General features: G+C 34.4%; 5 protein-coding genes across 5 annotated transcripts; all 5 read right to left on the reverse strand.

Annotated features, from left to right (window-relative positions):
* Window positions 1–531: 531 nt before the first annotated feature.
* On the reverse strand, window positions 532–1,458 carry LOC137129269 (olfactory receptor 10G4-like). Its single transcript, XM_067508226.1, has one exon. The coding sequence runs from the start codon at window positions 1,456–1,458 to the stop codon at window positions 532–534; it is 927 nt and encodes a 308-aa protein (XP_067364327.1).
* Window positions 1,459–3,339: 1,881 nt separating this feature from the next.
* Window positions 3,340–4,266, reverse strand: LOC137129270 (olfactory receptor 10G4-like). Its single transcript, XM_067508227.1, has one exon. It carries the CDS (start codon window positions 4,264–4,266, stop codon window positions 3,340–3,342), a length of 927 nt encoding a protein of 308 aa, XP_067364328.1.
* Window positions 4,267–7,943: 3,677 nt separating this feature from the next.
* LOC137129271 (olfactory receptor 10G4-like) lies at window positions 7,944–8,870 on the reverse strand. Its single transcript, XM_067508229.1, has one exon. It carries the CDS (start codon window positions 8,868–8,870, stop codon window positions 7,944–7,946), a length of 927 nt encoding a protein of 308 aa, XP_067364330.1.
* A 2,217-nt stretch (window positions 8,871–11,087) lies between these two features.
* LOC137129272 (olfactory receptor 6C1-like) lies at window positions 11,088–12,014 on the reverse strand. Its single transcript, XM_067508230.1, has one exon. The coding sequence runs from the start codon at window positions 12,012–12,014 to the stop codon at window positions 11,088–11,090; it is 927 nt and encodes a 308-aa protein (XP_067364331.1).
* Window positions 12,015–15,727: 3,713 nt separating this feature from the next.
* Window positions 15,728–16,654, reverse strand: LOC137129278 (olfactory receptor 4D11-like). The gene has a single exon (XM_067508248.1). It carries the CDS (start codon window positions 16,652–16,654, stop codon window positions 15,728–15,730), a length of 927 nt encoding a protein of 308 aa, XP_067364349.1.
* Window positions 16,655–17,924: the final 1,270 nt, after the last annotated feature.

The raw sequence follows: 17,924 nt of genomic DNA on the forward strand, positions 1-17,924 counted from the left end.
CTGATGATTTGGTTAAGTGACAAAACATTTTTTGCACATCTGATATGCTAAGATGTTTCCGAGGCATGCATCCATTTTACAAGTCTTCTGTTTATTACATATGGACCAAATAGCACAATTATTGTTTCAGCTCTTCTTTTTTAGCCAGATTAAATATAAATATATTTATATCATAACAAACATATGTATATCATTTACATTACCTGGTGAACACCTACAAGAATAGTATAACAACACAGCTTCTTGAGATTAATAGTCAAATTTCTGACCAACCCAAAAGTGTTTGCTCCCTTTCCAGGTAAAATAGGCCCTATAAATCATATTGTTATTGGCACAGTCATTCACTTTACATTGCTACTATATAAACACACTTGTTACTATGTTGATATTTCCTGTATTTACAACAATTTGGACAGTTTAGAAAATGCATGGATGAAGATATTTTAAAAATGTTTTAGCACAATACTTATCAAAAAGGATACCACATTCACAGAAATGTGACCATAGTTCAAAAGTATATACTAAGATGCCTCAGTGTTTTGTAAAAAGCTTGAAGATTTTATATTTAATTTCTTTTGTTCTAAGACAGTACACAAAAGGGTTTACAAGGGGTGGGCCAAGGAACGACCCGATTATTAAGCCATTGCGTTCCTGAAGACTTAATACCACACCTACTCTAGTCAAGATAGAACGGACAAATACTGGACAGTAATAACATGTTACAACAATTAAGTGACTCAAACAAGTGCTGCTCATTTTCTTTTTGTCACTACTTGAGGATACTTTTACAAAAAATATGATCCCAAAATAGGACAGGCAAATAAAACCGAATGTAAAAAATAAAATAATAAATACTGTGATTGCAATCATATTAAAATAGTATTCAATGTCAGAGCAAGTTGTTCGTATTATGGCAGGATAGTCACAGAAAGCATATTTCAGCACTGAATAGCAATGAGGCAGATGAGTTACAATTGCAGGTAATACAGCTACTAAACAACAGCCAACTACCCACAAGATAAATATCAGGATGAGAGTCCGGGCATTTGTTAAATAACTGTGGTACTGAAAAGGACAACTAATAGCAAGCAATCGATCAAATGCCATAACTGCTAAAGCAAACATCTCCATCACTGCTCCGAAGTTGAAATCAAACATTTGAATTAAGCAGGGCACATAGGATATGGTTTTAACACCAGTAACTAGAGTCCTAATCATTGTTGGACTGGCACTGGAGGTGTACAGTATATCAACCACAGCAAGGTTGCAAATCAGAAGATACATTGGTTTGTGCAATTTCTTGTCATAAACAATAAACAGAATGTTTATGATATTGGCTAGACAACCTACAACATACACAATCAATATAACCACACCAACTGCCACAGGCATATTAACTGAATCAAAGCCACTTATGATGAATTCTGTTATTTTGATTGAAGTGTTGTTTGAAGTCATGTTTTAAAATATAAATTTTAAAATGGCAAAGCAAAAAGAGAAATAGATTGAAAAACTTTTAAAGAAAAAGATCATTCACAATATTGTAAATCTTAATCTATCATATCCAGCTGTTAAGACTTACAAATAAAATTCTGAGCCCAGTCAATCGGCTTACACCACAACAACAATGGGGTTTACCATACAGCTTCTAGGATGCAGGGTTATAAGGATCACTACAACAGTAACTTTTCACTGGATAGGCTCATTATCCAATCCTATTGGATGCTGCCCTCAAGTGTTTTGAGCTATAGGAAGTTACCTAAACCCTTTTTCCAGAATCTGAATTAGAATCAGTACTGTAAATGTATGTCACCTAAGATAGCCCTTACATGACATTTGACTCCTAAACAGCTGACAGGAGTTTGCAACCATGGACATAACATGACTATTTACATGGACACAACTGTTTACACTGAATCACATTTTGCATTTGAACATTTATTTTTTTAAAACTGCACTACGTCACTTTAATGCCTTATTCAGAACTGCACTACCTCACCTTTATTGCCTTTATTGCTCTTATTTTTTAATTTTACTTTACTGTATGACATTTAGTGTGGACGGCAAAGTAAGAATTTCATTGTGCAGGGAAACATGCTTTCCGTCTGTGCATATGACAATAATCACTTTGAATCTTTGTTTGAATGTTAATTCAAAACATTTTGTAAACCATGACAACTATTTGAGTTTGTAGAACAAGTTGAAAGCAAACATTTGTTTTCAATATTGCATAAGATACCTAGTATTTTTGCTAGTAAACAATAAATAGTTTCGGGTATGTAATGTCAGTAGCAAGTAAATATGTGTTTTCTTTTCTCCTTTCAGCTTATCCTGTGAGTTCTGGTCAGATCATTTGCCTGCATGATGATTTAGCACAGTTTTTATGCCAGATGCCCTTCCTGACGCAACCCTCCCCAATTTCTACCAGGCTTGGGACCAGCACTGTGCAGCTGGGGATGGGCTGTTGGGGGTTCAGTATCTTGCCAAGGAACACTTCAAAATGTGGTCTGGAAGAGCGGGGCGCGAACCTCCGACTTATGGTCGGCCACTTTACCAACTGAGCTACTCCTTAAATATCAGTAAATAATGAAAGTTTTAAATACATTTGTTAAGACTCCAAAGTGTCGTCTTTTTGTGTCCTTTGTAACAATTTGCAACAATCAGAAACTCCAAAAGTATTACTTCAAAAACTATTACCTATGATAAAGAAAAGCATCTTATCCTCACACACCAATTGGTTCTTAAAAATACAAAAAAACATAATTATCAAAATAGTCAATGCTCGATTTTAATTGATCATTGACTGATGATTTGGTTAAGTGACAAAACATTTTTTGCACATCTGATATGCTGAGATGTTTCCGAGGCATGCATCCATTTTACAAGTCTTATGTTTATTACATATGGACCAAATAGCACAATTATTGTTTCAGCTCTTCTTTTTTAGCCAGATTAAATATAAATATATTTATATCATAACAAACATATTTATCTTCATTTATCATTAACATTACCTGGTGAACACCTACAAGAATAGTATAACAACACAGTGTCTTGAGATTAATAGTTATATTTCTGACCAACTCAAAAGTGTTTGCTCCCTTTCCAGGTAAAATAGGCCCTATAAATCATATTGTTATTGGCACAGTCAGTCACTTTACATTGCTACTATATAAATCCACTTGTTACTATGTTGATATTTCCTGTATTTACAACTCTGGACAGTTTAGAAAATGCATGGATGAAGATATTTTAAAAATGTTTTAGCACAATACTTATCAAAAAGGATACCACATTCACAAAGATGTGACCATAGTTCAAAGTATATACTAAAATATCTCAGTGTTTTGTAAAAATCTTCAAGATTTTATATTTAATTTCTTTTGTTCTAAGACAGTACACAAAAGGGTTTACAAGGGGTGGGCCAAGGAACGACCCGATTATTAAGCCATTGCGTTCCTGAAGACTTAATACCACACCTAATCTAGTCAAGATAGAACGGACAAATACTGGACAGTAATAACATGTTACAACAATTAAGTGACTCAAACAAGTGCTGCTCATTTTCTTTTTGTCACTACTTGAGGATACTTTTACAAAAAATATGATCCCAAAATAGGACAAGCAAATAAAACTAAAAGTCAAAAATAAAATAATAAATATTATGATTGCAATCATATTAAAATAGTATTCAGGGTCAGCACAAGTGGTTCGTATTAATGCAGGATAGTCACAGAAAGCATATTTCAGCACTGAATAGCAGTGAGGGAGAGGAATCACAGTTGCAGGAAATACAGCTACTAAACAACAGCCAACTACCCACATGATAAATATCAGGATGAGAGTCCGGCCATTTGTTAAATAACTGTGGTACTGAAAAGGACAACTAATAGCAAGCAATCGATCAAATGCCATAACAGACAGAGCCAACATCTCCATTACTCCTCCGAAGTTGAAAGCAAACATTTGAATTAAGCAGGGCACATAGGATATGGTTTTAACACCAGCAACTAGAGTCCTAATCATTGTTGGACTGGAACTTGAGGTGTACAGTATATCAACCACAGCAAGGTTGCAAATCAGAAGATACATTGGTTTGTGCAATTTCTTGTCATAAACAATAAACAGAATGTTTATGATATTGGCTAGACAACCTACAACATACACAATCAATATAACCACACCAACTGCCACAGGCATGTTAACTGAATCAAAGCCACTTATGATGAATTCTGTTATTTTGATTGAAGTGTTGTTCGAAGTCATGTTTTAAAAATATAAATTTTAAAATGCCAAAGTAAAAAGAGAAATAGATGGAAAAACTTTCAAAGAAAAAAATCATTCACAATATTGTAAATCCTTATCTGTCATATCCAGCTGTTAAGATTTACAAATAAAATTCTGAGCCCAGTCAATCGGCTTACACCACTACAACAACGGGGTTTACCATACAGCTTCTAGGATGCAGGGTTATAAGGATCACTAGAACAGTAACTTTTCACTGGATCAGCTCATTATCCAATCCTATTGGATGTTGCCCTCAAGTGTTTTGAGCTATAGGAAGTTACCTAAACCCTTTTTCCAGAATCTGAATTATAATCAGTACTGTAAATGTATGTCAGACAACTGCAGTACAGAAACAGATCATAGGATGCTTTTCTTTGGTCTTAGAAAATAATAACGGTATTAATAAACCACATATAAATTGTTTTTTCAGGTAGACTTAATGTTCATATACTAGTCAAAGCCATGTGTGAGATGTCAGAAGACTGTGATTCAGTGTTACTTTATATTTAGTTTTAGTTTTTGACCAAAATTTGTTTTCTTCTTTAGTCAATTTTAATTTGATTATCTAGTTTTCATCAGTGACTATTTTGTTTTCCCGTGTTTTTTTTACATTTATATGTATAAAGATGATCCTCACAATATATTAGTAGAAAACTCTGTTTAATGTTAAATCAGTGGAGAAATTATGCTTCTAGATTCATTGGGAAATTTAAATGCACATTAGAGGTGGTTCTAATGTTTTGGCCACCTTTTTCATTTTAAATAGGGTGGCGACCATAGGATGTGCAACCCCCTCTTCTTATAATACACTCCAGTATGACTCCACTACCCACTTTGACCTTAATAACAAACACATAGTAGAATTATCACCTTTCTGACAGTTTCAACCTATAAACTGAGAAATTATAACATTGTAAAAGTAGAATTCATGGCAGAGCTGCTGTACTGGATTGCATTAAATTACACAGGTGCTCATAATGTTTTGCCTGATCAGTGTATATGACAATAGGTAAAATCCTAAACTACAGATTGCATCAGAATGGATTCTCAGATGAACATGTGTCTGGAATCAGTAAATGATTTTTTTGTCTTTTTAGTGAAAAAAACTATTGCAGTTCATTTATAACTTAATACTAATACTGTTACTTTATCCTGAACTACTTTAATTTTTAAAAATGTTTTAAAAAACCATCTCAGCATTGTATAATGACTGGCATAGTATGCGACCCTTACATGACATTTGAAATTGATCAGCCCTCCCATCTCTGCTTTGCTATACCGAATGCGGGTGGTCACTGTTATGAAATTATAATAAATGAATGATGGCTGTGGCTTTAGGGGTGAAACAGGGTGTCTATCAAGAGCAGGATTAGCAGTTCATTCAACATTTAAAACTGAAAAATAAAGTTTACATACTTTGTCTTTTGATCAAACCCCTGCAGATGATCCAAAATTTGTAATCAGCCAAAAAGGACTCATGTCACACCACCTTTCAGCTCTCTACACTGGCTTCCTGCAGCTGCTTGCATCAGGTTCGAAGCTCATTATCTCGCCCAAAGGGTGATCACCTCAACAGCTCTGGCTTACCTCAATTCCCTCATTCAGGTCTAGAATCCTTCCCGTCCACTAACGTCTGCCAACGAACGACATCTGGTTGTCCCAGCTCCACACAGAAGACACCAAGCAAAACTCTTTAGCTCAATGATCCCACGATGGTGGAACGAGCTACCAAACTCTGCACACCGAGCAAACTCACTCCCAGTATTCAAAAATCTGCTGAAAACAGAACTTTTCCACGCCTTCCTATGCACTCACATATAAAAAAAAAACTTCCTTTTTGCTTTTTCTTGCACTTGCATCTGGTGAAATGTAAACACTTTTCTGATAAGACTTTGCTTTAATGTTTTTCTCCTCGCATTAAATTGCCTTGTAAATCCTTGTACCTCACTTGTAAGTTGCTATGGATAAAAGCGTCTGCTAAATGACTAAATATAAATCTACAATATGTATCTTAAGTCTGCACTATTATGACAAACTAGTTCATTCTGTTCTGGCCGACTCTCCCAGCACTGCTATGTTCTTCTACTGTCTGGCACTACCATGCTCTGCACAGGGCTTTAGGTATTAATGCAATGTGCCATTATATTTATTATACTTTGCCCAATGCCAATTTTGTCCAGTGATTTTATGTAGACTACTAATAACATGACATTTTTGTCAGTAAATGTTATTTAAAATAATAATTTGTTTGAAGCTTTTAGGTTACATGATTCAATTTTTCCTATGGCTTTTTCAATTTTATTTATTTTACTACTCATGTAGCATCACACTGTGATAGTGACAGCCTACAGTGGCATATGCACTGCAAAGCATTTTAAGAATAAAACAAATTAAAGATAAACCACCAAGAGAGTTGAATATGATGTTGGAAATACAGAATCAATGAGTCAGGGAAATTCATTGTTACATATTCATAACTGATATGTTTAATGTAATGTATAATAATGAGATAGGTTATTTTGTAGCATTCTTTTGTCATTAGCATCTGATATAATTGAGGTAAACTTAGTGGATGTGCGTACTTGGACTGTGCTCTGACATTATTTCCAATGTACATAAGCCATGGTCAAAATGTCATGAAATCTTTTTAAATTCCTTGAAAATTTCTTAAACTCAAAAAACAACATATATTTTAAGGGTTTCAGCTTGTGACAATCTACAAATCCGAGCAAATTTCTAGCATGCCAAGTTTTATATACAAATACTATCTAAGAAGTTCTTATTAATGCACTAGTGCAAGAAACATATTCTGCCAATTGGAGTTCTACATGACACCTGCTCAGCCAAATGGAAAGTGATATCACAAAGTAAGAAGAGTTTGAATGAAAATTGACTAAAACATTTTTTTAAACCATAATGAAAGTTTTAAATACATTTGTTAAGACTCCAAAGTGTCGTCTTTTTGTGTCCTTTGTAAAAATTTGCAACAATCAGAAACTCCAAAAGTATTACTTCAAAAACTATTATCTATGATAAAGAAAAGCATCTTATCGTCACACACCAATTGGTTCTTATAAATACAAAAAAACATAATTATCAAATAGTCAATGCTCGATTTTAATTGATCACTGACACATTTGGTTAAGTGAGAAAACATTTTTTGCACATCTGATATGCTGAGATGTTTCTGAGGCATGCATCCATTTTACAAGTCTTCTGTTTATTACATATGGACCAAATAGCACAATTATTGTTTTAGCTCTTCTTTTTTTAGCCAGCTTAAATATAAATATATTTATATCATAACAAACATATTTATCATTAACATTACCTGGTGAACACCTACAAAAATAGTATAACAACACAGCTTCTTGAGATTAATAATTAAATTTCTGACCAACTCAAAAGTGTTTGCTCCCTTTCCAGGTAAAATAGGCCCTATAAATCATATTGTTATTGGCACAGTCAGTCACTTTACATTGCTACTATATAAATCCACTTGTTACTATGTTGATATTTCCTGTATTTACAACTCTGGACAGTTTAGAAAATGCATGGATGAAGATATTTTAAAAATGTTTTAGCACAATACTTATCAAAAAGGATGCCACATTCACAAAGATGTGACCATAGTTCAAAGTATATACTAAAATATTTCAGTGTTCTGTAAAAATCTTCAAGATTTTATATTTAATTTCTTTTGTTCTAAGACAGTACACAAAAGGGTTTACAAGGGGTGGGCCAAGGAACGACCCGATTATTAAGCCATTGCGTTCCTGAAGACTTAATACCACACCTAATCTAGTCAAGATAGAACGGACAAATACTGGACAGTAATAACATGTTACAACAATTAAGTGACTCAAACAAGTGCTGCTCATTTTCTTTTTGTCACTACTTGAGGATAATTTTACAAAAAATATGATCCCAAAATAGGACAGGCAAATAAAACCGAATGTAAAAAATAAAATAATAAATACTGTGATTGCAATCCTATTAAAATAGTATTCAGGGTCAGAGCAAGTGGTTCGTATTATAGCAGGATAGTCACAGAAAGCATATTTCAGCACTGAATAGCAATGAGGCAGATCAGTTACAATTGCAGGTAATACAGCTGCTAAACAACAGCCAACTACCCACCAGATAAATATCAGGATGAGAGTCCGGCCATTTGTTAAATAACTGTGGTACTGAAAAGGACAACTAATAGCAAGCAATCTATCAAATGCCATAACTGCTAAAGCAAACATCTCCATCACTGCTCCCAAGTTGAAAGCAAACATTTGAATTAAGCAGGGCACATAGGATATGGTTTTAACACCAGCAACTAGAGTCCTAATCATTGTTGGACTGGCACTGGAGGTGTACAGTATATCAACCACAGCAAGGTTGCAAATCAGAAGATACATTGGTTTGTGCAATTTCTTGTCATAAACAATAAACAGAATGTTTATGATATTGGCTAGACAACCTACAACATACACAATCAATATAACCACACCAACTGCCACAGGCATATTAACTGAATCAAAGCCACTTATGATGAATTCTGTTACTTGGATTGAAGTGTTGTTTGAAGTCATGTTTTAAAAAAAAAAATTCTAATTCTAATGAGATATCAATTTAAAAATCCAAAAACAAAAAGCGAAAGAGATCACTTTCAAAGCAAAAGACCATTCATTATATAGCAAATTCTAGCTAGTAATATCCAGCTTTTAGATTTTACAAAAAGAACTGAGCTCAGTCAAAAAACTCACATGACAGCAACAAGAGGGTTTATTACACAGCTCCTAGGATGTAGGATTATAAGGATCACCAGACACTAACTTGTCACTGGATAGGCTCATTACCCAATCACACTGGATGTTGACCCTTGTTTTTTTTAGCTATAGAGAGATAAGCCTTAAATTAGAATAAGTACTGTTAATGTCTCTTAGACAACTGCAATACAGAATTAGAACATATAGATTAAATGGATCTTTTTTATTACTCTTTGATAATAATTATAATAATAATAAATATCTTTATACTTTCAAATGGTACACTGTAGATGTATCAGTGAAAATAAAGCAATATTTTCTCTATCTTAGGTTGAATGGCGATACACTAGATTTGTCTCTTTTTTTCCTCTTTTTTTGGTACGCTTAAAGGGCACCTTCACTGATAATGAACTTGCTTATTTTGGGTCTAGTACATGTAAATGAATGTCATTAAAGTTCCCTCTGACTTCCCTACATTAAAATATCGACCTATTTCTAGCTGAAAAGAACCTCCAGATGACGTAAGTTAAAATTGGAGAAATATTTTCCTATTGGGATGTCAGAAAGACGTTAGAAGCATTTACAGCAATGTACATTTACACACTAAATTAAAGCCATAGAAACCGAGTTGTAAATTGGTGAAGGTGCCCTTTTTTGAGGCCAATTACATGACAGGCTCAAGTGTTTGTTACCATGGCAATGACAGCTTTGAACCTGAATCACTCACATTTGCTGAAGACAAGCTGTAAACTTCTCATACTTATGTAAAATGTAATAAAGTATAATTCCTACTAGAACTTGAGAAGCATTTCCAAAAAGAAAATGCACTATGAAAGCTTTGGCATCGAAAGAATTTTCCAAGCAAAGCTGAAAAAAGCTGAACTTGTAGCTGAAAAAGTATCATTTTGGAAAGTTGGTTTTCTGTCTGTGCGTGTGCGGTTGTGTATGTGTGTCCACTGTAGATAGACACATTTTACTATTTAAATGTTAAAATTTTGAAAAAAGTGATTGTGATTTGGTGAAAGTTTGACTAAAGTTTGACTAAGCTTAAAGAGGACAAAGCTGAAGAGTAACTGAAGAGTCTCTCCATTCATTTGAATGAGAAAAATATTGCTGAAAAAGGTGAATATTTTAAGTATAAAATATATTAAAAAGCTGAATGGAAGAACACGTCCTTAATAAGCTGAACGTTTTGAAGTTTGAATGGTGATTCTAGCTGAAAGTAGCCTGAAGTTGTTAAATGCCAGAAGAATAATAAAGATTAGAATAACATGCTAGATTGAAAAACTGGGAGTGGCAGAACGCTTGTCCGAACACAGCGATATACTTTATTTGAAGTTATTCAATACAATGAAGGCAGGGCAAGAATTTTATTGACAAAAAACAAAGCAAAGCAAAAAAACATGACATTATCACAAAAGTTGCTAATCTGTTTCACGATAGCTGATAATCAAATGATTCGACCTCTAGTTTTGTGAGATGTTTTTGAAACATGCATCTTTATTATATATGAATCTTTTATAATGATATCTACATTTAATATCTATAATGTTTTATATGCAGTTTATGAACACATATAATAACAGTCAACAGCAACATTACAGCTAAGCATTAACAGTCAGCAGGCTAGATGCTTATGCTGGTAAGAGTGCATTTTTGTGGTGTGCTGATCAGAGTTTGCATAACAAATTGCATGATATTTAATACAATATGTTGCTCTCTGCACATATGAAGTTACAGAAAGAGTTTGCACATTCCCCCAGTATGTTTTCTTCCAATCGTTTAAGTTTTCTCTCACAATTAAAAGACATACAAATTAAATTAGTTTGAAACTCTACTGTGCAGGTACATGGGAATAAAACTATAATTTTGTTTTAGATTCCTAGGTTGCCGAATTTGCTTGCTGTTCTTCACCCAGCTAAAAGGCTCCTGTGCCTTACAACTTACCTGTGCCTTACAACTCTAAACATAAGAAATTATTTTAAAAATGTATTGAATGTATTTTATCATTTCAGCATAATACTGATGTACTGAAATATCTCAGCTTTTCTTGAACATATTTACAATCTTATCTTTAATTTCTTTTGTTCTAAGACAGTACACAAAGGGATTTACAAGAGATGGGCCGAGGATGGACCCAATTATTAAGCCATTTCGAGCCTCAAGAGTTAATACTACACCTAACCTGGTCAAGATACTGATGATAAATACTGGACAGTAATAACATGTTACAACAATTAAATGACTCAAACAAGTGCTGCCCATTTTCTTTTTCTCGTTATTTGAGGATAATTTCACAAAAAATATAATCCCAACATAGGACAGGCAAATAAAGATGAATGTGAAAAATACAAGAAAAAATATTATGATTGCTACAAGATTGAAATAGTAGTTAGGGTTGACACAAGTGGTTCTGAGTATAGAGGCATAGTCACAAAAAGCATATCTCAGCTCTGAATAACAGTGAGGGAGAGGAATCAAAATAACAGGAAAAACAGAGACAAAGCTAAAGCCAACCATCCATAGGATATATGTCAGGACAAGGGTACGTGCATTTGTTAAATAACTATGGTAGTGAAAAGGACAACTAACAGCAATCAATCGATCAAATGCCATAACCGATAGAGCAAACATCTCCATCACACCTCCTAAGTTGAAAGCAAACATTTGAATTAAACAAGGCACATAGGATACAGTTTTAACACCCGCAAATAAAACCCTAATCATTGTTGGACTAGTACTGGAGGTGTACAGTATATCAACAACTGCAAGGTTACAAATTAGAAGATACATTGGTTTGTGTAGTTTTTTGTCAATAATAATGACGATGATATTAACTAGATTGGCTACAACAGCTATAACATAGACAATCAATATAACCGCACCGACTACCACAGGACTGTTGGTTGTGTCAAATCCCCCAATGATAAATTCGGTTAGTTTGAATGAAGTATTTTGTGAAGTCATATTTAACAAAATACCAAGGGAAAAAAATGTAGAAAGAAGTTGTTTTAAAAATGTTTCATAAAGCAAAACATCATTTAGTATACTGCAAATCATATCCCATCTCTCAGACATTAAATAAAAACTTACAGAGCTCAGTCAAACAGCTTCCATTAAAACATTAATGGGGTTTACCCGGCAGCTTCTAGAGTCTAGATTTATAAGGACCACCAGAACAGTAACTCTCATTGGACAGGCTCATTGTCAAATCATATTTGATGTTACCACCTGCAAGTTTAAGCCTAATGTTTGTTAGCTCATTACGAGTCTCAAAAGGGACAAGAAAGACTGTTACATTGACTCTGGACAGTGCCTGGAGAAATCAGCTCTGGACATCGTCCAGAGTTGTGTTTCCCACACAGCAGGAGACTTTTAGAGCCAGAAATGTCCTTACAGGAGAAACTCTGCTTGATTTCAGTGAGGGGCTCAGCGCGTACAGGAGGCTTAACATGATAGGAAAATTAAGCTGCAGTGAGTAAACAGAGCCTGAAAAACTAACAGTGTATTTGTGTACGCACTCATTTAATTGCTTTAATATCAGTTAAGAATGTTATTGTTTTGTAGCAAAGGTATTTGTTTTCCTCATGTGGACCACTGACCTCAACCTTGCTTTGAGGGATTTACAAAGGCTCTGTAGTGGTGAATATTCTGATGCACTAACACTACATAATAAACTTTTAAGTGACTGCATTCAAGTGATAATAGAGAATAAATGTGAAGGACTCTGAGGGTGTTTGTTACATTAATTGATTTGCACCATTTGTGTGTTTGTCTGAAAGTGTTGTCAAACTGTAGTTGCAAATAGATCTGAAGTACTTAATTACAAACATCCACATTTTGGACGCTCCAGAATATTTGCGATTAGATATCAAAAATATTCAATTCTGGAATTCAGACACTGTACATGTCACAGTTAGTATGAGTAATTTTGCAAGGAACCAAGTAAGGAGACGGCAAGAGGAGGTATAAGGAAGAGGGTATTTATAAAGAAACAGGAGGGGTTAACAACTAAAAATCATTACCCTCATTGTGGAGTGATTAACAAAACAAAAAGGTAACAAGCGACAGACTATACACGAGTAGGGTGAACGACAGACAGGACGGCTATTCAAACAAACGGGTGTACACATACAAGTTAGACACATCGTAAGGTTCACCCAGGGACCAGACAAGATCATAACTAATTCAAACACACAGGTAAGAGGATAAATAATAGGGACTAAACAGGAATAGACAGATGGGTACAAAACAAACTAAACTAGAGGCAAAGGGAAATTAACAGGAGAAACTAATACAGGGAGCAGGGTAAAACACCCAGCCAGAGGATAAACTACTGCAAACCTAACAAGGAATAACCAAACCAAAGCAGGGACCAAAGAACAGAGCTAAACAGGAGAAACTAACATGAGGAGCAGGATGAAACAAACGAGAAGGATAAACTAATGCAACACGTAACAAATGGAGATCCAATCCACAGATCCAAAACCTTGACAGAGTCCAGACAGGGATCAGGAAGGACACAAACTTATGTAGAATGCAAACCAACACCCACTTACACATACTACAAACTGACAGGGGAACAGGTGAAACAAATCAGGACAAAACGAGGAAGGTAAAGACAAACAGACTCACAGGAAGAGACACAGGAGGAGCAACAAAATAAAAGCCAAAAACAGGAAATAAAGCTAGAAAACTAAACACGGAGACAGGGCTGTGACAGTACAAACTTTTAATTTAATATTACCTCACCAGTCCTCATGGTAACTATTGTTTTTAATGCATACCTTAATTGCAAATTTTAATTTTATTTCTGTCGTCATTCATGTTTCAGATCAATGAGTTTACACCATGATTCTGCAATCCAGATTTCTCTCACAACTAGATATCCTACCTGATAAACTTCTGAAGCTCTTTAGAAAGAGAGGCCAGATTGGATGAAAACTGAAGAGCATTATAGACCCCATATCTGTAATAAGAATTTATTCTGAAAATAAAGTACTTATTTTGATTGTACAAATTTTTGTGAGGAAAAAGTATAATTCCCTTACTTGCTGCATTTCCCTCCTGACTATGGGGATGATGTTGATCTAGTGAGAGAATAAACTGTATTAGATTTAGGTATTAGATTCCTTCATTTTGAGAGGTAGTTTTACATTTACACTTATCTTACACTTATCAAGATACAATTGGCAATGGCGAAGACAAATATGATGGTACCCTTAAAGTAATATTTTGCTGAACCGCCTTTGGAGGCAATCACTGCAAAAAGGTGATTTCCATGGCTCAGTGAGACGTCTTCACCTGTCGACTGGCAGTTTGACATACTCTTCAGGAGCACACTGCTTCAGTTTAAAGCTTTCCTTCTTCAGAGTAAATCAACAAATTTGCACACATTTGTACAAGCCTTATATGCCTGAAAACCTGAAAAATTATTTCTTGAAATGAGTTTGAGCCCTGAACTTTGTACAAAGTACTTAAAAATAGCTTAACCTCAAACAATTAAAAGACCAAAATGACAACATGAGCAGTACAAATATTATCATCATGTTGGATCACACTGTTCCTTCATCAAACAAGCGCACATTTCACAAAATATGTCACTTTCAGGACATACAGTAAAACTATGCATTTTGTGTGTTTAATGTGTTTTATATCTAATTTTGTTTTATTTTGTGACTATGCAGGTAGAAGACAAAGATTTCATCCAAGGGGCAATTGAGGAGACCACTGTTGGAATCTATGTCATCAAAGGACTACATGCCAGTGATACACCTGAAGACAGTGGCATTGTCCTTGAAGGACAGATTTTATTACAAAATCTGGATAATATGGCATTAGCCACTGCCACGTTGTTTGGCCTGATGTATGCTTTGAACTTAAACTACCCTTATGAGCTGAAGTATATGTCCGAAGTTCTGCAGATAGGTGTCATGGAGCTTGAGGGAAACGCAGTCTCCAATAAAGCCCAATCTCACAGACTCTTTCAGTGAGCTGTTTGCAGGTTATGGCAATGTGGACAAAACAGTGAGTGTTAATTTGTAATTTAACATGTATTCAATGTGGGACTATAATTTTTAAGTTTTCACATTGACAATAAGAGTTAATACAACACCTAATGTTGTGAAGATAAGAGTAATAAATACAGTTATGCCATGTTACCACAATCAAGTGATTCAGACAGGTGCTGCCCATTTTATTATTCTAATTATTTAAGATAATTTTACTAAAAATATGATCCAATATAGGACAAGCAATTAAAAATGAAAGTAATAAAAAAATTATGAAATCTGACAATCTTTTTTAGTCTACAGCTTATGAAATATTATTTTTGATATTTTGAAATTATTTACATTTCTTGCGAATTATTAAAAATCCAAATTTGAAATCTATTTAAAGTACACACTCATACACACACTCAGGTGTATACTAGCTGTCATTTTCTAAACCAAACAAAAAATAATTAAAAACAATGTGGTTTCCTCTGCACATGTGGAGCTGGCATTTTTCCCTGACTCTGGATGTTTACAGAGTACTTCCACAATTCAAACAAATGCAGTTAGTTAAGTTAGCTGGGAACTCTGAATTATTGGTAAATATAAAAATAAGGATTTAACATGAATGTATATTTCTGTAGGTTGTGTGTGTTAGGAGGAGAGAGATATGAAACTACAGAGATGTCAACTTTTTTGAAACAAGCTGATGATCTTACATTTAATTTCTTTTGTTCTAAGACAGTACACAAAAGGATTAACTACAGACGGTCCGAGGATAGTACCAATTAATAAGCCATTGTGCGCTTCAAGAGTTAATGCCACACCTAACCTGGTCAAAATAGCAATGACAAATATTGGACAGTAATAACACGTTACCACAATCAGGTGATTTAAACAAGTGCTGCCCATTTTGATTTTGTCATTGTTTGAGGATAATTTCACAAAAAATATGATCCCAATATAGGATACACAAATAAAAGTAAAAGTGAAAAATAAGAGAAAAAAGGTTATGGTTGCGATCAGGTTGAAATAATAGTTAGGGTCGACACAGGTGGTACGTATTACAGCAGCATAATCACAGAAAGCATACATCAACACTGAATAGCAGTGAGGGAGAGGAATCACAGTTGCAGGACAAAAAGCTGCAAGACTACAGCCAGCAATCCACAGGATATATGTCAGGACAAGTGTACGTGTATTTGTTAAATAGTTATAGTACTGAAAGGGACAACTTATAGCAAGCAATCTATCAAATGCCATAACTGCTAAAGCAAACATTTCCATTACTGTACCCAAGTTGAAAACAAACATTTGAATTAAGCAGGGCACATAGGATATGGTTTTAACACCAGCAACTAGAAGTCCAATCATTGTAGGACTGGCACTGGAGGTGTACAGTATATCAACAACTGCAAGGTTGCAAATCAGAAGATACATTGGTTTGTGCAATTTCTTGTTATAAAGAATTAACAGGATGTTTATAATATTGGCTAGAACAGCTACAACATAGACAATCAATATAACAACACCAACCGTCATAGGCATTTTGAGTGAATCAAAACCACCTATGATGAATTCTGTTACTCTAATTGAAGTTTTGTTTAAAGCCATATTCAACAAGATTTCAAGTAAAAAAAAAAAAAAAAGCAAATATACATACAAATTTCTCCAAACAACAGATAATTCAATACATTGCAAATCATAACCGGACAAATTCATCTGTCAGATTGCAGAAAAATAACTAACTGAGCTCAGTAGAGGTTTGTATATATACTCTGCATACAACTACATCCAATAATAGGGTTAGGGATAGCTTCTAGGAGGTGGGGTTACAAAATTCACCAGATGAGTATTTTTTCATTGGACAGGCTCATTATCATATCACATTACAAGCACACATACTGTATATGTGTGTGTTTGTATGTATATTCATAAATATATATATATATATATAGAGAGAGAGAGAGAGAGAGAGAGAGAGAGAAATAAAAAACACACTACTGAGGTGTCAACTTTTTTGGAACATCTTCATGATCTTACATTTCATTTCTTTTGTTCTAAGACAATACAGAAAAGGATTAACTACAGATGGACCGAGGATGGTCCCAATTATTAAGCCATTGCGTGCCTCAAAAGTTAGTACCACACCTATCCTGGTCAAAATAGCAGTGATAAATATTGGGAAGTAATAACATATGACCACAATCAGGTGATTCAAACAAGTGCTGCCCATTTTGATTTTGTCATTGTTTGAGGATAATTTCACAAAAAATATGATCGCATCAGAGGACAGACAAATAAAAATAAAAGTGAAAAATAAGAGAAAAAAATGTTCCGGGTGATTCGTATTAAGACTCCTCTCCCTTCTATAAATCATATTCAGTTCATACAAACATACGGTTAACTTCAATCAAGACATAAATGCAAAACCTAATGAGTAAATAAATACATTATGAGTAAAATAAATATATACGCCTGCTGCCCACCATTTTCTACTGACTGAGGTGCTGGCTCAATGAAGAATGGCAATTCCAAGCTCTAACTTTGGGGGCAGCAATGTACCTTAAGGCGTGTTGTTCGCCGAAAAGTCAGAAGAAGAACAAGAAAAAACACTGCAGCCGTAAGTTTAATTAAATAGAAAAAAAGCCACATTTGGGAAGTTTTAATCAATAACTCAGTCACCTCACAAAAAAAAAAAAAAAGCGAACGGCATGGATCTTAAATCTTAACACCAAAGGAGGAGTGCTCTCTGTTCTCTCTACTCCAGCAAAATCTTCTGCTTTGTGGAATTTTAAATGATTTGTGCACCTACACACACATTTTTATTCATTTATTAATTTTGGTTTTAGGACATTTATTGTCATAATGCATTCCCTAACCC

The sequence above is a fragment of the Channa argus genome, chromosome 6 (genome assembly GCF_033026475.1).
Source record: "Channa argus isolate prfri chromosome 6, Channa argus male v1.0, whole genome shotgun sequence".
Taxonomy (NCBI): Eukaryota; Metazoa; Chordata; class Actinopteri; order Anabantiformes; family Channidae; genus Channa; species Channa argus.